General features: G+C 46.2%; 1 protein-coding gene across 1 annotated transcript in view; it reads right to left on the bottom strand.

The window, feature by feature from the left end:
• Positions 1–1,318: 1,318 nt before the first annotated feature.
• LOC127585497 (ras-related protein R-Ras2-like) overlaps positions 1,319–27,432 on the bottom strand; it is a 36,440-nt gene continuing 10,326 nt past the window's right edge. Inside the window, exons 2-6 of the mRNA XM_052042993.1 lie at positions 13,416–13,503; positions 6,298–6,400; positions 5,277–5,385; positions 5,068–5,186; positions 1,319–2,648 (exon numbers count right to left, since the gene is read on the bottom strand). Of these exons, the coding sequence (XP_051898953.1) occupies positions 2,561–2,648; positions 5,068–5,186; positions 5,277–5,385; positions 6,298–6,400; positions 13,416–13,503 (507 nt within the window). The 3' untranslated portion in view covers positions 1,319–2,560. The remainder of the gene's footprint in view (positions 2,649–5,067; positions 5,187–5,276; positions 5,386–6,297; positions 6,401–13,415; positions 13,504–27,432) is intronic.

Raw genomic sequence — 27,432 nt, 5'->3', positions numbered from 1 at the left:
ATATCACTCACTATTACACTCACACTAATGGAGGAACCATTTTCTACACTACTTCACTGCTTTACCAAAGCACCCACTGCATTTCAAAGCAAATATAGCAGTGAAATGATCAAAATCTTTGGCTGTCAATTTATCAAACTACATAAAATTTTGATAATCTGGCACCATCAGCACTGTGGTGGTTCCAGAATGATTGTTACTCTTGGTAATACCCAGCACTTTTATCGGTTAAGATGTTGCACAGTAGAATACTGGTCGTCCCCAGGTTACAAACACCCAACATATACAGCCCATCCATACGAGTGAGTGTTTGGGAGACCAGTGGGATGGATTTGACAATTGCTGCAGACATCTTCTACAGCTGGAAACTCAGTTTGTGGCAATATCATTGCATCTTGCAAAGAAGTCTGAATGATTGAGTTAAATGCTCTGGTTTAATTACACATTGCTCTTGGTTGGCCTAATGTATTTCTTTTTATTTAAATACATTGCTGGGCAGCTGCATGTCTGACATGCAAGCTCTTTGGGTTATGAACAGTTCTCAGGAACAGAACCCTGTTGTAACATGGGGAGGACCTGTAACAAGTTTTCTGATGAACCCAGCAAGTTTACAGGGAATATAGGAATTCACACCCAGTGAACTACACTCTGAACCATCAGATCAGAGTTTTACTGGAAGTCCACAATTCATGCGAGTTCACTGTGGGACTGAGCACTGATCACAGCACCAATAATAAGGCCCATTATTAATCAATCAGAAATGGAGTTAGTCACATCCAGATGCCCCCATTTAGCCGCAAGCAAGTAACGCATTGGACAACGCTGGCCTACAGTAGGGAGACTCAGGACAGATGGCAGGAATGGTAGAATGCACAACCTGGCAGGAATGTTGATCAACAGGGAAGGTCATCAGATGGGAAGATGCTCTGCCAAGGCTGGAAGTGCAGGAATGTTGGAGTTTGTATTGGGACAATTCCACATCCCTCCCCCACCCCCTAATCCTGACCACTCATGTCAACATTCTCGTCTCTGTTGGGCGTTAAGGGAGGGGAATGAAATTGCTAGCAGCCTCTGGACAGCCAATGCAAAGCCCAACACCACTGCACCAACAGCAGTCTGGGGAAGGGAGGTGTGTGGGGTGGAATTAGAAATTATACAACAGGGAAGTGTATGAATCCCAAGCAGTGGCGCAAGGATAGGGGAAAGATGGAAAACTGACAGCTGGAAACATCTGCAGAATTCTCCAATGAGCAACGCTGTAGAAAGATGTTAAGCACTTGGGCAAAAGCAATGGGTCTGCCCTGTCTAGAATCTCTGCAGGGGAATCAGACTCCACAGAGGGACGGCAGCAGTGGGTATGGGAAATGGGAGAGAAATCCCATTTGAAAAGCACCAGGAAGCACTTGAATGTAGGAATTCTAGGAGCAGTGGATTGTTAAGCTCATGGGTCACCATGGTCAGCTTAGCCCTTTGCAAAACTCTGCACCTCTCAGGGTAACCAAACCAAAAGACCTTCTCTAGCTTTAGAGGCACCTCAGGTGTTGATCACCCTTGATACCAATTCATTCTCCACTACAATGATGTCAAGTGCAACACTGCTGGAGTGATCAGGAGTAGGCACACTTTATCCAGAGATGCCAAGTTGACCCATCAGAAACACTTCTCTTGGCACAGGACACATCCAACCAGGGAGCAATTAATAATAACCGTCCTGTCAAGCAGAGGTACTGGGAAATGAAATCCCAACAGGTACCATCTGATAGGTCATATGGTTGAACAATACAAATTCCTACAAAACCAAACCTCCCAGTGTAACCCCCTCTGCCCAAGACCACAAGGGCAAGTGCCAAATTGGAACAGTTTGACTTGGGAAGTCCTCAGCACTAGGGTGGTCAGCAAGGGGGTCTTTTCATTGCTTTGATCGGGTGTGCAGAGGAAGCCAAGACCCACAGCTCCTGCCAACAATGACCCTTTCTGGGCTTCTTGACCTATGCCCCACTTCCCAGGCATCACGGTCTTGAGTTACCATGACTGAAACACCCGTTTGAAGATGATGATCGGTTTAAAGCAACAAGTGACCCGTAGTGTCAATTACAGTAGGACAAGGTTGACCTTGGTACATCCTTCCTCCAACCCCAACACCACCCCCCCTCCCCCAAAAACACAGCTACAGTGCAAAATCCCCACCCTGTCCAGCATTCCTGGCTTCACTTTTCCAGCAGAGTTTCCCTGTGTTCCGGCCACTCAAAAAAAGTATCACTGGAGATTTTTCTTTCCGTAAAAAGAGATAAGTTTGTTAAGAAACAGATTGAACCAGTCACCAAATACCGTCTCCCAAAGCAGCGAGCACGAACCCACTTGCGAGTGTCATTGCTGAGCGGGGGTGGGGGGTTGGTGGAGGTGGGGGGGTGAGGGAAGGAGGTGATCTTCGGCAATTCCACAATGGTCGCTAGTTCAAGAGGAGGGGACGTCAGTAGATGCCGTGGAGGAAGACTGGAGGAGCGGATGTCCCAAGGTTCCGGCTCAAAGCAAAGCCAACTCGCCCCAAGGGCAGGAGGGCTCACAGGAGGGCACACGGACACCCACTGGACTCTCTCTTCGTGGGCTTGGGCTGCGGGCTCGGAGGGCTTTCCAGCTCCTGGAACTTCCTGTGGCAAGAAACAAAAAGTCAAACCTCTCTGGTATTAAAATGATGGGGTGGGGTGGGCAGCGGGGTGCGGGGATAGAGAGAAAAAGATGCATTGGTGGGGGGGGGGGGGGGGGGGGGAATGCAGTGGAAAAAAATACAAACAAAAAACGAGAACAACTCTCTCTCAAATATCAATAGATTTGCTGCAGGTCACTGATGAGACAGCCCAGGCAAGGAAGCAGAAATTTAATCTGGCTTTTCCCTCAGAAATGTTCCCTTTCTCTCTTACAATTATTTCTGTTAAATGCACTCACTGTTTGCTCACACACCACCTCGTGCCTCTTCGTCGATGATTCAGTGCAAGAGAGATCTTGGGAAATGCAAAGTCCACAAAAGGAGTAACCACATCCATGTCTGGTCAGCTAACTGCAGTAAGGGCACCAACAGGTCCTGGGGAGGGTGTGTGTGTGTGTGAAAAAAATAAGTTTACTGGAGTGGTTCCATGGATGAGGGATTTCAGCTCCAGGTTTAGACTGGAGAAGCTGGGGCAGTTCTCCCAAAGCAAAAGGACCCAAGGGGAGGATGGATCAAGGGGGACAAAAATCAACGATGGGTTTCGATCTGGTAAGAAAAAAAAGCTCTTCCATTAGCAGGGATCAAGGACAGAGGGACGGACTGAAAATCTGAGGCAAAAGATGTAAGAGGAATTCAAGGAAAATAAAGAAAAACTTTATCCCTCCCCCCACCCCCATTCTAAAAAGGGTGGGGGGGTGGTGGTCGAAAACGAAACAAAAAAAAAAAGGGGATCTGGAATTCATTGCTCATACAGATGCCGATACAAACAAAAACACCCACACCCTCAGAAAGGCTTGAACAGCCTCGAGAAAGAATAATTAGCAGGACTGTGGGGAAGAAGCAGGGTCCTCAATGGTTGGATGGATCTGCTGACGAGGACGTTTTCATTCTTCACCCTGAGTGTGCCCCATTTCCATGCAACACTTTTGGCCCCCCACTCCCTCCCTCCTCCAGCCCCTGCCACCCCCTTCCTCTGGATCCTTCCTCATCCTGTGTCACTCCCTCTGGCCCCTACAGCTGTGCAAGATTTCTGTAGCATAACTACGAGGTCTTGGGCATCCATTAGGGGGCTACATGAGATTGGTCGCAGCAGCTATGGCTTTACTGCCTGGACCCCCCTCCCCATACATCTCTGCCTCCATTCTGTTGCTCCTTTAAAGTTGCTTTTTTTGACATATTTCTGGTCTCCCTCCCTTGTATCTCATGGTTTAGTGCCAAAGTTCTTTGGCAATACTCCCACAAAGCACCTTGGGACACCTTACAAGGGCTCGATAGGAAACCACAGAGCTGACAGAACACAAAGAGCAGTAGGCTATTCTGACCCTCATGGCTGTGATACAACTGAGCAAGACCATGGCTGATCTTTCGCCTCAGGTCCACTTCCCCTGCACCAATCCCATATCCTCAGACCCAAAAAACTGAAGAGTCAGCAACTCAACCTGTCCTCTTGCAAGGAGAATTCCATTATTCACCACCCCCCAGGGAAGGACATCCGAATGGACAACCTCTTATTCTGAGTATGTGACTCCTGGTTCTGGACATTTTAGCCAAGGGGAAAGCATCTAACCCCCCACCAACCCCATCTACCCTCTCAACCCTTGCAAGAACCAGGTATGTTCTTAATGAGATCACTTCTCATTCTTCCAAACTCGGAGTATAACATCACAGGTAGACAGGGTAGTGAACGTGGCTTTTGGCACACTGGCCTTCATCAGTCAGGGCATTGAGAACAGAAGTTGGATGTCATGTTGCAGTTGTACAAGACATTGGAGAGGCCCCATTTGGTTCAGTTTTGGTCAATCTGCTATAGAAAAGATACCACTAACCTGGAAAGAGTGCAGAAGAGATTTACAAGGATGTTGCCGGGACTCGAGGGACTGAGTTATGGCGAGAGATTAAGCAGGTTGGGACTTTCTTTTCTCCCCCTCATTCAGCATAGAAGAATGGTGATCTTGAGGGCCAATGTGCAATCTTTTTACCCCAGGGTTGGGGAATCAAGATCTAGAAGGAATAGGTTTAAGGTGAGGGGAGAGGGGAATCAGAGGGGCAACCTTTTCACCCAGAGGGTGGTCAGTAGATGGAAAGAACTGCCAGAGGAAGTGGTTGGGGCAAGTACACGAACAACATTTAAAAAGGCACCGGGACTGGTCCATGGTTAGGAAAGGTTTAGGAGGTATATGGGCCAAATGGGACTAGTTTAGATGGGAATCTTGGGCAGTTGGGCTGTAGGGCCTGTTTCTGTACTGTACAACCCTCTATAGGCCCAATTGGCTTAACCTCTGCAACTAACCCACATCCCTTGGCACTGTATTGGACGCAGCCATTAAAGTACGGACTCACCACAGAGTGGTTAAAGAGCTTACCGTATTGCGCGCACCAGATTGTGAAACGCGTTATCTACGTTCAACCGTATTTTGGCAGAAGCCTCCAGATAGGATACTTTGAGTTGCCGGGCAAGACTGTCAGATTCCTCTTTCGTCACCTGCAAAATGAGTGGTTACTTACTCACCTAATACAAATCCCCACCCTCTCCACCAGTCCCCCCCCCACTGCTCACCCAGGCGAGACTGACCTGTCGCTGGTGTTCGAGGTCAGCCTTGTTCCCAATGAGGATCATGGGAAACTCATCCCTGTCCTTCACTCGCAAAATCTGCCGGTGAAACTTGCTGATCTCGTCAAAACTGCGGAATGAACAGGAAAAGGGTTTTATTTTGGGAGTTTCTATCTGGGGCAAGCACATCCAAGGCAGGAGTTATGGCCTGGAGTTTGTGTGAGAAGGTACCTTCTCCAAGGATTTCCATAGCCTATGTGGATAGGGGATTCCTGGTACAGGGAGCATCTGTGTGTAATGTGCTGATGAGAGCAGAGCCTCGGAGAGACACTGGAAAGAAAATCGGGAGATATCACTCTTCAGCTTTCCTTCTTCCTCCTGTCGGATAGTGCTAACGCACTCCGGGATGGGAGTTTGAGACCCACACGTTGGTCACTTGACTCTTGTGGAGCACACGGATGGCTAAACTAGCAGTTGGGTAGGGGAGGTAAACCCAACCCCATTCTCCCTTCCCCCAAACCCTGATTTCTGCACAGAGGTGGAGCTGACCAGCTGGCGATTGGAGATTCCCCTGGCATTCCCGGGAATTCAAGACTGATCTCTTATGGATTCAGTGGGCTGTCTGACTGGGGTTTCAGATTTGTTTTCTCTTGCCTTGAAGACAAAGGGAAATGGGTTGGATTTGATGGCAATGGCAAGAAAGTGGGAGTGGGGCAGAGGTCACCTTACGGAACATCATCAACTAGACCTAGGTGTCCCAACAGGAAGCTTGGGTTGAATCCAGAGAGGCACAGCACAGGAAGGAGGCCATTCAGCCCATCATGGACACACTGGCTCTTTGCCCATCTCTACAACCCCTGCTTTTGTCTATAATTCAGCAAGCTTTCCTCTGTCAAAGCAGAACTACCACCTTTCTAGTTTTATGCAAGGAGTGAGCTCTGTGCTCTCTGTAGCACAGGGCATGGAACCACCAAGTAACCAGGGGAGGGGCTTCTCTGCACAACACCACTAATGGAAAAAGGGAGGCAGAAAACCACCTTACCTTCCCCGATCGTTGATGGCAAAGACAAGTAGAAAACCCTCGCCTGACCGCATATACTGTTCCCTCATCGCGCCAAATTCCTCTTGGCCGGCAGTGTCCAAAACTAAAAAGATTGATGGGGGAAGAAAGAAAAAAAAGTTTTATTCAGACACAGAGATGGCAAGGCCAACACTTATTGTCAATCGCAAGAAGATGGTGGCAAGTCACCTCCTGGAATCATCTGGTACAAACAAGTAGATCACCAGGCCACTTCAGGGCGGTGGGGGGGGGGGTGGTGCTGTGCGTGGTGGGGTGCAGACACAGGCATCATGTGTACACTTGACCAGGAAACTTCCTTCCCCCAAAAGGAGCAGGGAGATATTGGACACAAAGTACAGGGTCACCAAATCAGTGGTGGTTCAGCTAGTTGCATTCTTGCCTCAGGAAGCAAAATCCAGCCCAACACCGGGGTAGAGTACCTTGGGAGTTCAACACTGTCCACAAACCCAACTACAACCTGTGCTGTGTCACAGGGCCCTGGAGTACTTGGGAGTCTCAACCACAAGGTAGTTCGTCACTGACATATCCAGGTAGACAATACATTCAATGTTTGAACACTAATTAGGAAGGTGGGCTGCCTGTATTCATGCAACACCAGAAGCCATTCAGTCCATCAAACCCATGCCAGCTCTCAGGGCAACACCGTCAGTCCCATTCCTCAACTTATTTCCCCTGCAAGGATTTGTGTCTTAGATGCCCACCAACTCCAACCAGGCACCTACCCTAGGGGTAACTAGCAGGAGCAAATTAATCAGCATGTCCTTAGGGTACAGGAGGAAAGCAGAGCACCCTGGGAAACCCACCCACAGGGAAAACGCGTAATCTCCACAGACAGCACCGGAGGTCAGGATTGAACCTGGGAGGTAGCAGCTCTACCAGATGCAGTACAGTGCCACTTCATGCTCACAAATCAGACTCACTGGATTTTAGACCTTCCTTTTTAAAGTAGTCTCACAGGTGAGCTGTTAAAACAGACTTTCATCTGCAGATGTTGAAGATCTCATTCTGTAGTCGTAGTCAGTCCTAGGGAGATACAGCACAGGAACAGGCCCTTCAGCCCACTGAGTCTGGGTCAACCATCATATACCCATTTATACTAATGCTACTGATCCATTTAATCCTCCACATTCACAACAACCCTAGAAAGTTAACTAGAATGATTCCAGGAACGAGGGGGTTAATATACAAGGAATGTTTGACGGCTCTTGGGCTGTACTCCTTGGAGTTCAGAAGAATGAAGGGGGACCTCATAGAAACATTTTGAATGTTAAAAGGCCTGGACAGAGTAGATGTGGCAAAGTTGTTTCCCATGGTAGGGGAGTCTAGTACAAGAGGTCACGACTTCAGGATTGAAGGGCGCCCATTCAGAACAGAGATGTGGAGACATTTCTTTAGCCAGAGAGTGGTGAATCTGTGGAACTTGTTGCTACAGGTGGCTGTGGAGGCAAAGTCATTGGGTGTATTTAAGGCAGAGATTGATAGGTATTTGAGTAGCCAGGGCATCAAAGGTTATGGTGAGAAGGCAGGGGAGTGGGGCTAAATGGGAGAATAGGTCAGCTCATGATAGAATGGTGGAGCAGACTCAATGGGCTGAATGGCCAACTTCTGCTCCTTTGTATTATGGTCTTAACACACACACACACCCCTCCCCCCAGCCGCCGCTACCAACTCTCATACCTTGATACGTGGGAGGAAACCCATGTGGAGAATGTATAAACTATTGGCAGACTGACCAATATTTACCCCTCACTCAACTTCATGATCTAGTGTGGTTTTAACCATTGCCATCGTCTGTGGGAGCCTAACGGGCCAGTCACCTCTTATATAGTGGCTGTAGCTCAAAGCAATATCATTGGCTGTGAAGTGTCAAGGGATAACTTGAGGGGAATGTGAACAGCCCCACAGAAATGCAAGGATAAATCATTCAATCCATTTCTAATACACAGTCAGTCTTCAGGGCCATTACAGTAGCATTTGCTAGCACAGACAAGTTTCAGACATGGTTTCCGTGGTTACAGCCAGGGAAGTTACCCCACACTGACAGAATTAAAATTCCTTCATGGTAAGATATGCACCGTACAAGGAGGGACTAGGAAAAACAGAATCTTTCTTGATGAGTAATAGACTGTTGCTCAGAGGGGCTCAGATCAGGCTGAGCTCACTCCCTCACACACACACACCCTCCCTCCTCCACCCCAGTTTCCTCTGCCTTTTTCAAAGAAATGGCCAACAATAAATATACAAGGAAAAATCCCCACCAAACCCAGCCAGTTTCTCTCTAATAAATCACAATCATTCCCCAAAAACACAATCTTCCTCTCCAGCAGTTGGCAACTCTAACTAGTACTTGGTCTCTAAAGGTCCTGGAACACTCTGGAGTCTCAATCATGAGGTCATTTATCACCAGCTCACCCACACAGGCAATGTGTTCAATGTTAGAACACAAAGTAGGACGGCAGGCTGCCCGTGCTTCACTTAAAATGTTCACAGGCAGGCTCAAACACAACTTCAGAGCTTCCTCTTTAAAAAGTAGTGTCTGATTTGCAGTTGGACCCTCTCCATCTAAATACAAATGACACACATGAACACACCCACACACTCGCGTCATCTCCCTCAACACTGCTCCATGCATACAATGCAGCATCAGAAATAGCAATTAACCAAGTGTGCCCTGAAATTGTTCTTGTGGTGTGCATCTATGAACTGCAAGGGAAAGAGCTCTCTTAAAAAGATTAGTGGGCTACCTCCAGAGAGGGTTACACAAGATTACCATCTTGTATTATTTGGACCATGTTTGCAGTTTAGTTGCAGATCAAACTGCACCAGTAAAGGTCATGTTTACTCGATGTGCTGCATCTTCATGATCATCTTAGTTCTATAAGCTGGTTTAGGGGTTCAAATCCCTCCGCAGTCTCGCGTCTTTCACTCCAACCTGCAGTCAGACAGGCAGTCCCCAGGGCTCCATTCCTGAGAACGGTACGTAATCCGGACTTTTCGGTAGAGAAGAGAAAGCACGTGGAAATTCCCCGCTCCCACCCACCAGAAGATACCTGTAGCTCAGCGGCAGCCAGCCTGCAAACCCTCCTCACTGGTCTCCCAAACCCTTGTTCACACGTGCGGGGCGTGCACAACCTAGGGAGGTCCTGTAACTACTGCGTTCCCCCAATACCAACACATCATGTATCACCTACTTTCATCCTACCACTGAGCATCAATCCTTCAAATATCAGTGTTCCAAACTTAGGAATCCCCTCCCCAAATCCTCCTGCTTGGACCAGTCTATGGTTCACCTGTCCTGATCTCCTTTGGTGACTACATCAAATTTGCTTTGGTAACCACCTGAGTCAAGTGCCTTACGATTGGCTGACTGTGTTGATGGTGCAATGGGAATGCGAGCAGCTAAGATTTTAGACAAGCAGAACGGTCGCATGAGGACAGACCGAGAAACTGGATTAGAGAAAGATAGGAATGGATTGTAAAAAGAGAACACAAAGTGTGCACAACCTACAATTTTGGGCACACTTTACTGGAGCTAAACAGTATTAAGGGCAATACAAGGCTTCACAGCTCCAAAGACCCAGGTTCAATCCCAATCCCTGCTGCTGTCTGTGTGGAGTTTGCATGTTCTCCCTGTGACCTACACGTGGGACTCAACACCTCCTTCTAGAACTGGATCCTTGATTTCCTGACCAACAGGCCACAATCAGTGAAAATAGACAGCAATACCTCTGCCCTGTTAATCCTCAATACTGGTGCTTCACAAGGCTATGCCTTCAGCCCCTTACTTTACTCCCTATACACTCATGACTGCATGCCCAGATTCTGCTCAAACTCCATCTACAAGTTCGGTTACAGTTACAGTGAAAGTGCAGTGCAGGTAGACAATAAGATACAAAGCCATAACTAGGTAGATTAGGAGGTCAAGAGTCCATCTTATCGTACAAAGGGTTCGTTCAATAGTCTTATAACAGTGGATAGAGGCTGCCCTGAAGCCTGGTGATATGCATTTTCAGCTTTTGTATCCATAGTGGGCTAGATCTCAAATAATTAATGAGATAGAGTATTGGAAGGAGATAGAACACCTTGTAGCATAGTGTCATGACAACAACCTTTCCCTTAATGTCAGCAAAACAAAAGAGCTGATCATTGACTTCAGGAAGAAGTGGGGTGGAGCACACCTCTCCCCCAGCATACATCAATGGTACTGAGGTGAAGATGGTCGAGAACTTCATGTTCCTAGGTGTAAACATAACCAATAGCTTGTCCTGGTCCAACCAAGTAGACGCCATGGCCAAGAAAGCACACCAGCTCCTCAACTTCCTCAAAAGGCAAAGGAAATTTGGCATGTCCCCATTGACCCCCACCAATTTTTAAATAGATGCACCATAGAAAGCATCCTATCCGGATGCATCACAGCTTGGTATGGCAACTGCTCTGTCCAAGACCACAAGAAATTGCAGAGAATTGTGGACACAGCTCAGTCCATCATGAAAACCAGTCTCCCTTTCATGAGAGTCTACACTTCCTGCTGCCTTGGGAAAGCAGGCAACAGAATCAAAGACCCCTCCCACCCCAGACATTCTCTGTCCTCCCTACCCTCCCACCCCCATCAGACAGAAGCTACAAAAGCTTGAAAACATGTACCACCTGGCTCAAGGACAGCTTCTATCCCACTGTTACAAGACTATTGAACAGTAAGATGGACTCTTGACCTCACAATTTACCTCATTATGGCCTTGGCCTTGTCTACCTGCACTTTCTCTGTAACTGCAATACTATATTCTGCATTGTGTGTTCCTTTCCCCTTTGTACTACCTCGATGTACTGATATTTTGAAATGATATGAACGGATAGCATGCAAAACAAGTTTTTCACTGTATACTTGAGAGAATAATAAACCAATTACCAGGTGGTTTTCCATAGTTTTCCTTCCACATTCAAAATATACAATCATAGAACTGTACAGCAGAGAAACTGTCCCTTTCTATGCCAACCGTGATGCCCAACTAATGTCATTTGCCCACATTAGGTCCATATCCCTCCTTTCCCATCCAAGCACCTGTCCAAAAGCCTTTTAAACATTATTATTGTATCTGCCTCCATCTCCTCCTCTGGCAGCTCATTCACCACCCAGTGTGGAAAAACTTACCTCTCCCTATGCCCCCACACCTACCCATCACCTCCCTGGGCCCACCCACCTCCCCTTCTTTTGTCCACCTATCACTGTTGTTTTCCCCTCCTATATATTGGGCTTCCCCTTTTCCTATTTTCAGTCCTGAACAAGGGTCCTGACCCGAAACATTGACCGTCTGCTTTTCTCCACGGATGCTGCCTGGCCTGCTGAGTTCCTCCAGCATCATCGTGTTTTTCATCTAGATTCCAGCATCCTTTGTTTCCTTAGAGTACCCTGGGAAAAAGACTGACCGTTTACCTAGTCTATGCCCCTCATGTTTACAAGGTCACCCCTCAGCCTCCTAATCTCCAGGGAAAGCAGTTTCTCCTTGTAGCTCAAACCCTCCCGTCACAGGAACATCTTTGTGAATGTGTGTCACAGTAGGTTAATTGGTTGCTGCAAACTGCCCCTGGCATGTAGCTGGACAGTGGGGAGGTTAATGGGATGTGAGAGAAGGTGGAACCAGCTTAGATGGGTGTTCACTGGTTGAAATAGATGTGATGGACCAAAGATGCTGTTCATCTTGTATAACTTTATAACATTCTGGTGAAACCCTCTCCATTTGATAATTAGACCAAACATTTCCTGCTTCCACAGACACTTTTTTTGTAGCACTATTTGATTATTTTTTTTAATCTTCTGGTGTGATTGTCCCCAATGTGTATTCCCTGCATTGTATCTTGTGCCTGCAATGACATCAATGTGTGCACATGTATTAGTTACTTAGTGGGAGGGGGAAAAAAAAAGTGGCCATTTACAATCTGCCTCATTAACACAGGTCAAGGAGTACCTCTGCTGTGAGTAGTGAAGTCTGCCCAATTTCAAGTATCCTCCTCCCCAGCATATCATTTTTAGGTTGGAAGTCACCCTCAATAACCTTCAGCAAGAAACAAGCTGCTGGAGGAACTCAGTGAGTCAAGCAGCATCTCTGGAGGCAGAGTGACGGTCAACGTTTCAGGTCAAGACCCTGCATCTTAAACTTATGGGCCCCATATCAGAGGAGAGATGTGCTGGCCCTGGAGAAGGTTCAGAGGAGGTTCTTAAGAATGATCCCAGGAAGGAAATGCTTAACTGACAAGGAGCTTTTGATGTCTCTGGGCCTGTACTTGGAGTTCAGAAGGATGGGGAGCGGAATCTCAGTGAAACCCATGGGATACTGAAAGGTCTGGATAGAGTGGATGTGGAAAGGATCTGAGGGCATAGCCTCAGAATAAAAAGGGATGTCCCTTTAAAAGGGAGATGAGGAGGAATTTCTTCAGCCAGAGGTGGCGAATCTGTAGAACTTGCCGCCACGGAGGGCTGTGGAGGCCAAGTCATTGGGTGTATTTAAAGCAGAGATTGGTAGGTTCTTGATTGGTAAGGGGGTTAAGGGTTACAGGGAGGAGGCAGGAGAATGGGGTTGGGGGAAGAAAAAGTTAGGCATGATTGAATGGTGGAACAGATGATAGGCCGAATGGCCAAATTCTGCTTCTGTATCTTATGGTCTTAACTCTGGCGTCTCCTGATAACTTTCAGTTGTGTAAGTGGCAGCCCTCAGTGCAGGTTGCGGCTCCTGTGATCCGCCTTTGATCGGTGACCCAACGTTGCCACTGGGCAAGAGATCACTCACGGCTATGGGGCGTGACCATCTGCTCTCAGGTTGCCATTGTGAGATCACTGGGTTCAACCACAAGTTAGCTTGCATGTGCCATAGCTGCAAGCTGTGTAGCAATCAGCAGCATCCATGAAACAGCAGTTTCAACCTCAATCCCTCTTAACACTTTCTCAAAACAATGGAGGTGTTAATTTTGCAATTTTATTGACTATCAGTTTGATACTAGATTTAACTGAAGCTCACCAAAACTGGACCAACTTCTAGGCAAGATGGTAGGGACAAGTCACACTGGGAACATTGGATGGTACTTACTGTCTAGTCGTGCAGCTCGATCATCGATGACACACTGCTTGGTGTAGGAGTCCTCGATCGTTGGGTCATAGTCCGATACAAAATAAGACTGAAATCAGACAGGAACAGGTCCACCATTAAACAGCAAATGATTACACAACCAACCAACAAAGAACAAGGCTTCTTTCCTCAAGTGCTTGTCCCTTCACCAGAGGTGCTCACTGACCACATGACAGGAGCTTCCTCACTGGTGACATAGGAGATCAATGAGAAACAAGCCTCAGCAACAGTCACCATTGGATAATTGTAAAAACTGATCTGGTTCACTGATGTTCTCGGGGAAGGAAATCTGCCGTCCTTACCTGCTCTAGACTTCTGTGCAACTCCAGACTCACCAATATGGTTGGCTCCCAATGTCCCTCTGAAATAACCCAGATAGTCACTGTATGTTGGGAGTGGGATAGCAGGCACAATACGGGATGTGCAGTGCTGGCCACTGTATCCAATGAATAAATAGAGGGAAAAAAATTAGTTAGCTCTAATCTAGAACCCAAAGTTCTGGGAAATACTGGACTGTACCAAGGATGATACTTCTGCATAAATACATCTTGGACAAGACCTCCACTGCTTGAGTGGTATCCCTGCTCCAAGGTGTATATGAACCTCGATACTTTCTCCAACCCAAGCATAGCACTGGGTCAGGTAGCCAGTGGCTGAAGTGAAGAGAGGCCCCTGCATGAGGCGAATGCCCTGCATTCCTTGCTGACGTTGGCAGAGCTATCAAGCGGCATTTGCTCAGCAATAACCAGCTGGGGTTTTGCCGAGACTATTCTGCTCCAGAGTTCACCACAGCCTTGAGACAAGGGCGATTGCCATCAATATCAAGGCAGCATTTGTGGCATGGTATTAGGGCACACTGAAAATCAATGGGCATTAAGAGGGGAAGACTCCAGTAGTGACACATCTTTCACAATGGCACATGGTTGTAGTTGTCAGGAGGTTGATTACCCCTGTCCCAGGACATCACAGCAGGAGTCTCTCAGGGCAGAGTCCCACGTTTAATCACCTTCATCAGTGGCCATCCTTCCATCACAAGGTCAGAGATGGTGATGTTTCCTGATGATTGTGTAGTGTTCATCTGCAACTCCTGCACAGATCAAGACCCAGGCAATGTTCAGACCTGGGCTGAGAAGTGGCAAGTAACACCCATGTCACAAACAGGGAATAACCACCTCGAATGAAGAGTCCAGACAGTTCCCCTTTATGTTCAATGGTATTCCCATCACTGAGCTCCCCAACATCAACTTGGGCAGGGCCACCATTAACCAGAAACTCAACTGGACGAGCCAAATACATACCATGGCTACAAGAGTCTGGGGATCTGTGGCGAGTGACTCACCTCCTGACACAAAATGCACATCAGGAGTGCAAATGCAATACTCTCCACCAGCTTGAATGAGTGCAATGGCAACTCAAGAAGCTCAATACCATCCATGACTAAGCAGCCCAGTTCACTGGCACCCCATCAACCACAGAGTGAAGAGTTACACAGCACAGAAACAGGCCCTTCAACCCAACTCCTCCATGCTGATCAAGTTGCCTACCCGAGCTAGTCCCATTTGCCCACATCCCTCTAAACCTTTCCTATCCACATATATGTCTTAATTGTACCTGCCTCTACTACTTCCTTTAGCAGCTCATTCCAAATACCCACCACCCTCCATGTGAAAAAGTTGCCTCTCAGATCCCTCTCAAATCTTTCCCTTCTCACCTCAAACCAGTGTTTTAGGTAAACTAGATAAAACTTAGCTTTAGACTCCCCTACCCTGGGAAAAAGACTGACCATTCACCTAAAGATGCACTCCCTCTACCACTGGTGCACAATGGTAGCACTGTGTACCATCTGCAAAATGCACTGCTATTACTCAGCTGGGTTACTCAAACAATATGTCCCTGACTGTGACCGCCACCACCAAGGACAAAGGCAGCAGATGTTGGCCAACACCAGCTGCAGGTTCCCCTCCAAGATGCACACCGTCCTGGCTTGGAAATACATCCCTGCTCCTTCGTCACTGGGTCCATCTCCTGGAACTCTCTCCCCGATAGCACTGTGGGAGTACCTTCAGCAGAAGGACTACTGCAATTCAAGAAGACTGCTTACCATCACCTCCTCAGATAATAAATACTGGCTGTGCCAGCAATTGTCAAATCCCCAAAAATGAATTTAATTTAAAAAAAGTTCCCACCAGCACTTTTCAAACTCTGGAAATTCCAAAGAACTTTATTGCCAATGACCTAGTTCTGAAGCATGGCCATCGTTGCATTGATGGTGCCAGCAGTGCACAGCAAGATCCTAACAAAATATCTAGTGGGGCGGGGGGGGGGGCTGGTGGAGAGAAATCTCATCAGTTGTGGGGCAAATATTCTGCCAGCATACACTGAAGAATCCTTCCTCGAATGAAGGATCATTTACTTTACCTTATAAATCGGAAGTGGCGTTTTGGTTTAATCTCTCATCCAAAAAGTGCAGCGGAAACACTGGCCTACATTCCGAACTCCTTCCACACATCAAGCTGCAGGAGCAAGATTCTCTGGTCCAGGGCAGGACCCTGCCTCAGAATCCTGTTCTGGTTTTTGATTGCCACAGAATTCCCATGAATTCTGTGGCATTCCCTTGTTATTCCTCTTTTGCACTATTTATTTATTTTTGCAATTTAGTGATTTTTATGTCTTGCACTGTACTGTTGCCACAAGACAACAAATTTCACAACACATATGTCAGTGATAATAAACAAGATTCTGGACTTTTTCCCCCCCCATTTTTACCTGGTAATGCTTTCAGGTAAAAATCCATTCTTGCCCAATGCACCCAGAAACTGTGTAAAAGATCCAAATTAAGACCCAGGAGTTAAGAGGCAGTTAGTTCAATAGGCATTGACAACACTGCCTGGACATTAACTAAATTACTATTAATAACACCAAGTGAACCTAAACATGACTTCAGATTTTCCAATTACAGCCTGCTGACGACTCACTTCCTGGCTGTGGACAGTTGCCAAGGCAATGGTTTGCATTCTCATCAATTGCTCATTTCCCCTACAAGGTTGATAATCCAACTTCTCAGCACAGCAAGTCAATTCCCTCCCTCCAGGCTTGGGATTTTCACGTGTGGGATGGGAATGTTCCTGTCCCAACACTGCCACGTCAGACTGGGATCAATCAACTCCAGGATGCACCCACAAGTGACAGCGAGTAACAGAAGGATCACCCTCTCAGAAGGGGTGTGATTGGGAGGAGAGAGTGCCACAGGGACCCCTTCACATGAGGACTGGCTGACACAAGGAGAAGCTGTTGTAAGGTGGTGCAACAGGGAGGGCAAAAAAACAAGTACCAACTGTCAGTGAGGTGCCCTTAAACATCGTGGTTGCACACCTAGCAGAGATGCTACTCCACAGCTCCAGTGACACAGGTTCGATCCTGACCTCCACTGCCAAGTGTGGAATTTGCACATCCTCCTGTGAAAACACAATGTTTCTCTCTTCCCACCCCCACCCACCAGATGCTCCAATTTCCTCCCACATCCCACTGGCAGGTTAATTGGCCACTGTAAATCAATGGCAAAAATGGGAGTTCAGAGACACACAGACAATTGGATTACTCTGCTGGAACCATCATGAACCCGATGGCATCTTAATATTTATCACCACAAAATGATCCTTGGAGGGGCAGGGTGTTTTGATCTACCTCTACAATGAGGAAAATCTCATCATTGCTGGTTGTGGGATCCTACTGTCCAAATTTCCTGTTGTGCTTCCTACATTACAACATCTACCACATTTCAAAAGTACATTGCCTGTAACGCACCTTGGGGAGATCCAGCAAGGAGCTATACAAGTCTTTCTTTCAAATACTTATGGAATAATGCAAGAGATGCAGCAACTTGGATTTGTATTGCATTTTTACATAGCGGAGTGCCCAGTGCACTTCGGCAGATGTTAGGGAAAAGGGACTAAATATTTAGCATGAAGTAGGTTTTAAGCACTTTAGAAGGGGAAGAGGTTTAGAAAGCAATTCCATTCAGACCAGGGTCACCAATGGTGGGCGATATTCGAGAGGACAAGAAGCAGCAAAACCAAGGAAGCATCTGCAATGGATCAAGGGAGAAAGGGAGGGTGTTTTCTCTTGGGGGGGGGGGGGGGGGGGGGGCGGGGTGCGGATAAAAAAAAAGGAGAAAAATCAAGAGATGCCAGAACTGGAGGAACGTGGAGATCCTGCAGGGTAGAGCGATGTTCGAAGAGATAGGGAAGAGGAAGCAGTCAAGGGATTCAGAACACAATGAGAATTTAAAAACGGGAACACTGAGGTAACAAGCGAACAGGAGGGAAAGAAAGGAACCAGGAGTTCAGGTGAACAGGACAGATCTCGATACAAAAATGCAGCTTGCATTACCTGCTTATTCACAGACTACTGCCCCTTTGCAGGTCCCGATTGTGCATCGTTTCCTGCCACTAGCATACACTCAGACACAAGATGTTGCAAAGTGGGGAGGTTTTACAGAGGAGCACCTTTTCCTGCCAGCAAGCCTGAACAGGTGCCTCCCACGGCCTTCTGGAGACAAGTTCAATCCATTCCCCCAGTCTGGGTATGCCAGGTTTCAGCAGTTCAAGGTGTGCGCAACAGAACAATGCATCGTCTCTGCTGCAGAGGCAAGAGAAAGTAAAAATATATTCAATTAAAAAGAACAAGGGGAAAAAAAAAATCAATGAACCCCACTCTCATCAACAAGCAGAGTCAGATTCACACAGCAGGAGAACAGGCTCTTTGGCCAATCTATTTGCACTAATCCTTTTTTTTATTCTTCCCCACATTCCCATCAATACCCCACAGATTCTACCAATCACCTACACACTAGAGGTAATTTATAGCAGCCAATTATCCTACAACCCACACATCTTTGATGATGCGGGAGGAAACCAGAGCATCTGGGAGAAAACTCACGCTGTCACAGGGAGAACACGCAAACAGCACCTGAGGTCGGGATTGAACCCGGATCGCTGGAGCCACAAGGATGCAGCTCTACCAGCTGTGCCACCCAACAGTGAGTAGCACCCTTGCCTTGATGGCAGAAGGTTGAGAGTTCGTCCTGCTGCAGAATGCAAAAATCTAGGCCTGCACTCCAATGCCAGTGACAAGGTGTGCTACACTGTTGGAGGTGTTGTCTTTTGGATGAGAAGTTAAATTGTGGTTTCTTCTACCCATCTCAGATGAGTTAAAGATCCCACTGCATTTTCCACCCACAGCAGAGGAACCTTCTCCAATATTTATCCCCCAATCACATTTAATGACTTCCATCTCCCTCCCATCTACTGAACCTTGCTGCATCCATTGACTAGAGGAAGATGGCAGTCAAAGTCCAGCTTATTGTCACATGCACAAGTACGTGTGTGCACAGGTGCAATGAAAACTTACTTGCAGCAGCATCACAGGCACAGGGCATCAGATAAGCAGCATTCACAAGAAAAAGAAACAGAATTTTTATAACAAAGAACACAACTAGAACAAAAAGTCCATTGTAATGCAAAGAGGTCATAGTGTTGCTAGTGCTAAGGTAGTGATTAGTTACTCTATGTTACAACAGTGACAATACCTCAAAATGACTGGTGATCCTAAAGCAGTTTGGGGTTTTGAGGTTCTAAAATATGCTAAGAATTGCAAGGCTCAAAGACTGGGGGCTTTTCCCAGGATCCCAATCTAATCTTAATTTCCAGTCCCTGACATTCCCTGCTAAATAGGAGTCATATGGGACATACCTTTCCTTTTCGCAGTAATTGGCTCAACTGTGACTCCACTCTCCAAAAGTGCTCAGGGATGGAGGAATTTCCAAGGAAATTGAATTACATGTACAAATGTTAAGTACATAACCTTCCTTATGGAGGGGGTCCCCTACTCTAATCAACCAAATGACCACCTATCCCACCTCCACATACCAACCATTGGTGCCCTAAAACGTCATTGAAACAATCTTGTGATTGTTAGAGGTCAACAGGCTAGATGGAGGGAGGATGTTTCTCCTGGTTGAGAAGTCCAGGACCAGGGAAGTCAGCTTGGGAATAAAGAGTAGGACCGAGGCAAAGAAACTTCTTAACTCAGAGGATGGAGAATCTTTGGAATTCTTGACACCTACCCCCCCCCCCCACTACGGCTGTGGAGACTGAGTGAGTTCATTCAATACCCAGAAATCTCTCAATTGTTTACAGGGAATTAAAGGATATGGGGATAGTGCAGGGCAAGGGCACTGAGGTAACAGATCAGACATGATCTTGGTGAATAGTAGAACAGGCTTGAAGGGCCAAATGGCCTAAACAGTTTCATTTCTTTTTAATGTTTGTTCTTTTAGCCACCCAATCAATGGAAGTCTTTAGTGAAAGAGTAACACACAATCCTGATGCGAAATGTCGACTGTTTATTCCCCCCCCCCCCCCATACATACTGCCTGACCTGCTGAGTCCCTCCAGCATTTTGTGTGTGTTGTCCCAGATTCCAGCATCTGCAGAATCTTGTGCGTCTGTACTTTAGACAAAGAGCCTCCTCATCCCAGCTACACCCACAGCACATCCAGTCTCTTTCAGTGCCATCCCAAAGGGGACGGCAGCCAAAGGACTTTTGAAGCATTGTCACTACAGGCGACAAAGGTAGACAAAGTGGTGAAGGCAGCATATGGAACATTTGCCTTTGATGGACGGGGATCAGAGTACAAGAATCGGGACTTTTTTTTTTTAAAACAGCTGCACAAAATGTTGGCGAAACCACACCTGGAGTACTGTGTGCAGCTCTGGTCACTGTGAGAAGGATGGGGATTAAGATAGGGAGGATGCAGAAACGATTCACGAGGTTGGGATTGGAGTGCTTGATGAGGAGAAACTGGGACTTTTATCCCCCCTCTATGGATTGCAGGAGGCTGAGGGATGACTTAGAGGTTTATCTGTGCCCCTCATGATTTTATAAAGTGGATGGTCACAGTCTAGTTTTAGACTGGAAAATAGAGGGCATAGGTTTAAAAGGGGACCAGAGGGGAAGGTTTTCCCCCCCCCACACAGAGGGTGGTCAGTATATGGAACAAGCTGCCAGAGGAAGTGGTAGACATGGGGACAATTACAATGTTTAAAAAAAAGACATTTGAACAGGTTTGTGGTTAGGAAAGGTTTAGAGGGATACGGGCCAAACACAGGCAAATGGGACTAGCTTAAGGCACCTTGGTCAGCATGGACAAGTGGAACAAAGAGCCTGTTTCTGTGCCATGTAACTATGTATTATTAACTAGTTTATGCACAGCCCTCATAGGCACAAACCAGATAATCTCTTCCGATAATGTTGGAGGGATAAATATTGGTCCTAGGACAGATAACACACCTGCTTTTTAATTTACAGGGGGGAAAAAAATGGGATCATTTACTTTCAGGAGAAAACCAAACGGGTTCTGGAGTTAGGGTCTTGTCCAAAGATGGCATGTGTGGCAGTGTTGCAGTTCTCCAGTACTGCACATGGATAGTGGCCTGGATTTCACTTTCCCACCCCTGGCCACCTCTAATGGGCTTAAAGCTCACAACTTTTAACCCAAAAGGCAAGAGGAATGTTTACTGTGCTGCAGCTAACTAGACTTATAACCCAAAGCTTCAAAGAAAGTAAAGGATAGTTCTTTAATGAAAAGAAAGTGCTAGAAATACTCAGCAGGCCGGGCAGCAACTGTGGAATCAGAACTCAACCTCGCCTGACCTGTTGAGTATTTCCCTTTTGTTTGTTTTCCAGCATCAGCAGTTTTTGTTTTATAAATATTTTATTTGCCTTTCACTGACTTTCAGCCTGAGTCACTGTTTACATGCGGGGTGGGTCACCCAATTAAGGTTGGCAAGGTAAAATTCTTTAAGGCGGCATAGCTTTGGAACTCTTAGACAGTGGAAGCAAAATCAGAACAATATTTTAAAAAAATACTATATTTTAAAAGTTGTAGATAGATTCATGACAAGGAAGAGGACCAGGGGTAGCTTAGTGAGGGGCATTGAGGAGACAAGACAAGGCACAGTGACAATGAGGTTGAGGGACTGCTGTCCAGTGAATCCAACACCCATAGACTCAGCTACAAAAGGGACAAGGAGAAAGCATCCGAAGACCAATGTATAGTCCACCTATGGATATTGGATGCAAAGGAAATGCTAGCATAACGTGTTTTTTTTTTGAAATATTCATTCACAGAACACAGGCAATATTGGCAAGGCCAATGTTTAATCAGCCAAACCCAACTGCTCGTGAACTGAGTAGCTTCCTGAACAGAACTGGAGTCAACCACACTGTTAAGTATGGAGTCAGGCAAGCCCAGAGAAGGACAGAAAGTTTCCTTCCCTGAAGAGACATTGGTGAACCAAGTGCAGTTTTTCAGACACCAGTACGGACATTGGCTTTTTATTCCAGATCTATTTTGCATAAATTGGTAGGAAGGCCATACACTGCTTCATGTCATCAGGCCAGGCTAGTCAAGCAGTACAAACTCCCGGCCACAACAGGATGTTGTTGCTGAGATTGGCCCTGCTCCACTCAGAGCTTTTGCATGTCTGATAACCAGCATCCCCGCTGCTTGTATCACAAGGAAAACTTCACAAGTGGATCGGAAGGAACAAAACCTCTCGGGACTTGGCCCCCAAGACACTGCACTTCCCATCATTTACTTTAATAACCAGAGGACAGTTGAACTAAAGCTCTTTTTCAAGAGAAAATATACAACCCTTATCTGCAAGATCAGATGAATGTCATTTCTAGCTCGTCCTCCCTGGCCATTCAAACCTTAGGAAGGCTGAAGTCTCAACCCAAGGGTAGTCATGCTGCCTGGAGCAGGTAAACAGCCCTGGAAAACCAGGCTGCAGATGGACACAAGAGCCACAAGATAGCATCTCTGAATCAGGCCTCTCACTCAAGTGTACAGCAGTCAACTTACAAGACCAGTGCTCCAGACAGTAGGGGTTTGAATCCTGCTCGAGTCTTGCAGAAGATGCAAGAATTTCTTGGGTCCACCACATCCATACCAACCAATAAGCACCCATCTACACTAATCCCACTTACCAGCACTTAAACTTTGCATAGAAAGCTACGAACTAAGTCTAAGACAAGTTTATTGACATATGCACAAGTATATGTGCAACGAAAATCTTACTTGCAGCAGCATCACAGGCACATAGCATCAGATAAGCGGCACTCAAGAAAAACGAGTTATACACAATTTTTGCAAGGAAGAACACAATTAAAACAAAAATAATCTGTTATAGTGCAGTGGTCATAATGTTGCTATACTGAGGTAGTGATTAGTGTTGTGCAGGTTGGATCAATGCCTTGGCCATTCAGGTGCTCCTCCAGATACTTCTTAGTGTACCTGCCTCCACCATCCCCTCAGGCACAATGGTACAATGTTTTAATAAAGAGAACAAGTACCTAATTACATCAGATTGTAATACAAATCTGACTGGTTCACTAATAGCCTCTTACAGAAGGAGGTTTCTGCTTTGGGCTTATAGATTTAAGCGATGATCGAAAATGCTTGAAGGAGAAATAGTTTGTTGGACAATGGGAAAGATCAGAGGATTGGGACTAATTGGTTAGTTTGACAAGAACGGGCATGGGATGGTGGGTTGAACAGCCTTCCACACTGCATCATGCCAGGATACAACATGGGCCCAGTCTCCCACCAAAACATTTAGCATTTAATTGGCTTCTAAATGTGGCTCAGCAAGAAAGGTAATCTGCATCAAATCACTATAAATCAGAAGACCATCACTACATTTAAGGGTCAGCCCAGGACCAAGGCCTTGTCAGTACCACCACAGCCCAAGAATATACGTAGGAAAATAGCAATATTCAAAGGCAGGCATAAGATAGTAAACAAAATTATAGATCAGGCAGATTAAACCTAGAAGCTTCCTGGTTTTAATAGTACAGAACCACATCAAAGTGTTCTCATCCTTCAGTGAACCACATTGTCCAACAGAATTGCACACCAAGTTTTATCATTTAGTCTGAAGGGCTTCTTAGTATACAAACACACTGATGGGTTTGAGAACTACCAGGGTTTCTAAACTTCCAGTTTTAATTAACAAGAGCCCATGTCTTTGGATCACTGATTTTATTGAATTGTAGAACAGGCTCGTAGGACCAAATGAAGGGCTCCTGCTTCTACTCCTTATGATATGTTTGTTCTCGTAGCTTGTTCCACAATTCAATAAAATCATTGGTGTCAATTCCATTATCCTGTCTGATCCCCATCTCTCTCAATTCCCTGCAGTCAAAGAAATAAAGTCACAGAGCACATGGCACTAGCTTTACTACTAGATGAGCCGAGACAAAGGAACTAAAAATGAGCTAGGGCTGGGGGGGGGGGGGGGGGGGAAAGGGAGAGAAAAGAAGAGCAAGAGATAAGCAAGAGAACACGATAAGCAAGAGACACTGCAAGATAAGCAAGAGGGGGATAGAGGCACGAGAGTGATCGACAAAAAAAAAACGACATCTTTTATACCTGCAATAAAGAGGTATTCCTTAGCTAACAATAGTCCAATCAGAAAACCTATTAGATACCTGTAGCTAAATCAACCAATGAGAAAACACATATTCATCTGATGGATGAACCATTAAGCTAAAAAGCGGTTATACCTCACACAGCCACTTGAGGTGTATTAAACACTATACATGTTAAAAGAACAACTTAAAACAGTCAAATCCAACAATGGTCTTGAATGCAAGAACCTGGATCCACAGCTCACTGGAGCAGAGAGTTCCAAAAAGATTTACTACTCTCCAGAAGAGATTTCTCCTCATCTCCATTCTAAGTGGGTGACCCTTTGCTCAGAGTCTATGCCACTGGTTCTACACTCTCACTGCCAAGGGCCAACATCCTCACAATATCTACAGTCTCCCAACTGCTCTGGTAGAAGGAACAAAGAAAATAGGAATAGGCCCCTCAAGCCTACCTCACCGATGGTATCATGACTGATCCACCTCAAAAAGGTAGCATAGTGGTTACGTTATAGGACCAGTAATCCAGAGGTACTGATTAATGAACCAAAGGCACAAGTTCATGACTTGTGAAGTAAAACTGGAAGTTTCAACACTGATCATTCTCAAAAAGCCACAGAGTTCACCAATATACTTTTAGGGAAGGAAACCTGCTGTCCTATTCTGATCAGAGACTAAACTCTCAGCTGTATGGTTGGCTCTCCATGGCCCAATGAGCCTAGTCCAGTGGAGATAAACTGCAGATGCTGGAATCTGGAGCAAAAACCAAACTACTGGAGGATCTCAGCAGGTCAGGCAGCATCTGTGGAGGGAAATGGACAGTCGATGATTCTGGTCGAGACCCTTCACCTGGACTGCAATAGGTGAAGAGTCCAGATGAAGGGTCTCAACCCGAAACGTCGACTGTCCATTTCCCTCCACAGATGCTGCCTGACCCGCTGAGTTCCTCCAGCACTGTGTGTGTTGAACTTAGTTTGCAGTGGGCAATCAAATGCTAGCAACACCTACATCCTGTAAAAGAATAAAACCAATCCATATGCAAGCAAAAACCAGATAGTCACTAACAAGTAATTCAGACGAAAATTTCTGGTTTTGCCAGAGGTTGAAACAAGTGGAGGTGCTTTGAAGGAGAATCTGGTTAAAAACACCTGTTCCATTTGATGCACTGCAATTCACTCTCTCCTTAGTTCCAAAGGAAACGACTCCAGACTCCCCTCATGGCTAAAATTCTTCTGCTCTGACAAAGTCCTCATAAATCTCCTCCAAATTCCCTCTGGTGTTGTATTTAGCATGTTGCAACACCCTCTCAAGTTGTGCAAGTGGACAATCAAACTAGGTGCAATATTTGTTCTGCATTATTGGGTTTGCAAGATTTGGGTATCTGCACACCCTCAAGGCAGTGCGAGCTGCTGGAGCAAGAGAGCAGTTAGGATACAAGTGAATGGGATGCCGAGTCACTTTAGATGGGAGTTAAATGTGACTCCAGACCCCTAATCTTAAACCAGACTTGGGAAATGCAGAATTCCTCACCCTCAGGCAATCAGTGAACCACATGGCCATTTATAAAGCTTTCTCCTCACTGTTGTTGAGACTAGATTTTCTTCCCCCCACCTTAAATTCTATTTTATTTACTAACAGAATTTGAATTCTGCTATGATGGGGTTTGAACCCATGTCTCTGGATTGTTAGTTCAGGTCTCCAATTACTAATCCAGTAATTTAACTGCTGAGCCATATTCACCTCCCCCCTCCAAAGTTCGGTGGCTTGCACACTCATCATCTCTGGCCTCCGGGTCCCAATCGCAGGCACACTGCAAGCTGCGATCACTCAGATGTTTAACCTCCACCTCCCGCACACCCAGCCTCCCCCTGCTCACTGCTGTCAGAACTCATATCCAGAGGAATGTTGCACTAGTGCATTTATCTTATCACATCCTCGTGATGTCCTTAAGTACAGTGCAAACAAATGAATCATGTCTGAAGCACATTAGGTCTGTGTGTTAAAAGGCCACAATGTGGACACAGCAAGATCCCACAAAGAGCAACCCATGCCCGTTTGGTTGAGGAGGTGAGGGGGTGCCAGAATGGAAACATTGGCCCACGTTGAGGCAATAGCAGGAGCACCCTTCAACAAGATTGTTAACATCTACTTAGACAGACGTACAAGTAGACAGCGGGCTCCATTACTTCCCAATGACCTTGCAGCCCCTCACGTGTTGCTGGATGCAAGGAGGGACATTCAGCACGGGTGCAAGGAGAATTCTGCACTCCTCCTTAAAACTTACATCATCGTGTCCACTCTAGAATGGGAGAGAAAGGACTGTGGATTCACGTTACAAATTTCCTTTAACTGCACTGGAGCATCTTCCCAGATGATAGAGCTTGAATTTTGAGGTATGGATTGATCCCACAACCTTTCAGATTTGGAGGCAAGGACGATACAATTTAATTGGTTTATTATTGTCACACAAATCAAGATTCAGTGAAAAGCTTTTGTCTGTGCGCCATCCAGACAGATCATCCCATACACAAGTACATCAAGGTAGTACAAAAGGGAAAAAAAAAAGCAGAATAGTGTTACACTTACAGAGAAAGTGCAGTGCAGGTAGACAAATAAAATAATATTTCTTTATTAGTCACATGTACATTGAAACACACAGTGAAATGCATCTTTTGTGTAGAGTGTTCTTGGGGCAGCTCACGAGTGTCACCACACTTCCAGCACCAACATAGCATGCCCACAACTTCCTAAACCGTACATCTTTGGAATGTGGGAGGAAACTGGAGAATCTGGAGGAAACCGTCCATTCAAGAGTCTGATAACACCATGCACTAAAGCACAATAATCTGTTGTCACAGGGTCTACCAAGGAACCATGCAATACACCAAGAGGCAGAAATTCTCCCAGACGTGGCTGGTACAGAATCTCAGAGGCAGGAGTTTGGGTTCAAACTGCCAGTGGATGCATGGTTAACCTGCCTTAGTGAGGTCTGGGGGATCCCCAGCAATCCAGGCAGAAATACAAGATGCTACTTGCGCTGAACAGGTGCCCTGCGATCCCAGATTCAAGAACAGAGTGAAGGCATGAATAACTCAGGGCTTCCAGGGTACAAAGGTCAAATTGAGCTGCCTTCCACTGTAAAATAGTCACTCACTGCCCAAGCTCGCCTTCACAGAAGGACTCTCTCCATTGGGCCATATTGCCAAAAAAAAGTTCCAAGCCTCAAAGGAAACAGCAATGAACTCAGATTCAGAAAGACAGAAAATGTAGACTGAATGGTCCCCTGTACCTTTGCCAGCCTCATCCCACCTACCAGCACCTGATCATTACATCCACAGGTTACATCCAAGGATTCCACCAACCTCTCCTAGGACTTCACAGAGCACACTGATCCCACAAATGGAAACTTGCCATTCCCCTTGCCAGGCACAATTCCCCTGTGGCCTGACATCAAGCAGCCAGATCCAACATTCCTAATCCCACCCAA

This window comes from Pristis pectinata, chromosome 33 (genome assembly GCF_009764475.1).
Source record: "Pristis pectinata isolate sPriPec2 chromosome 33, sPriPec2.1.pri, whole genome shotgun sequence".
NCBI classification, from domain to species: domain Eukaryota; kingdom Metazoa; phylum Chordata; class Chondrichthyes; order Rhinopristiformes; family Pristidae; genus Pristis; species Pristis pectinata.
The sequence above is the reverse complement of the archived record's forward strand: the minus strand, read 5'-3'. Positions and strand labels throughout refer to the sequence as shown.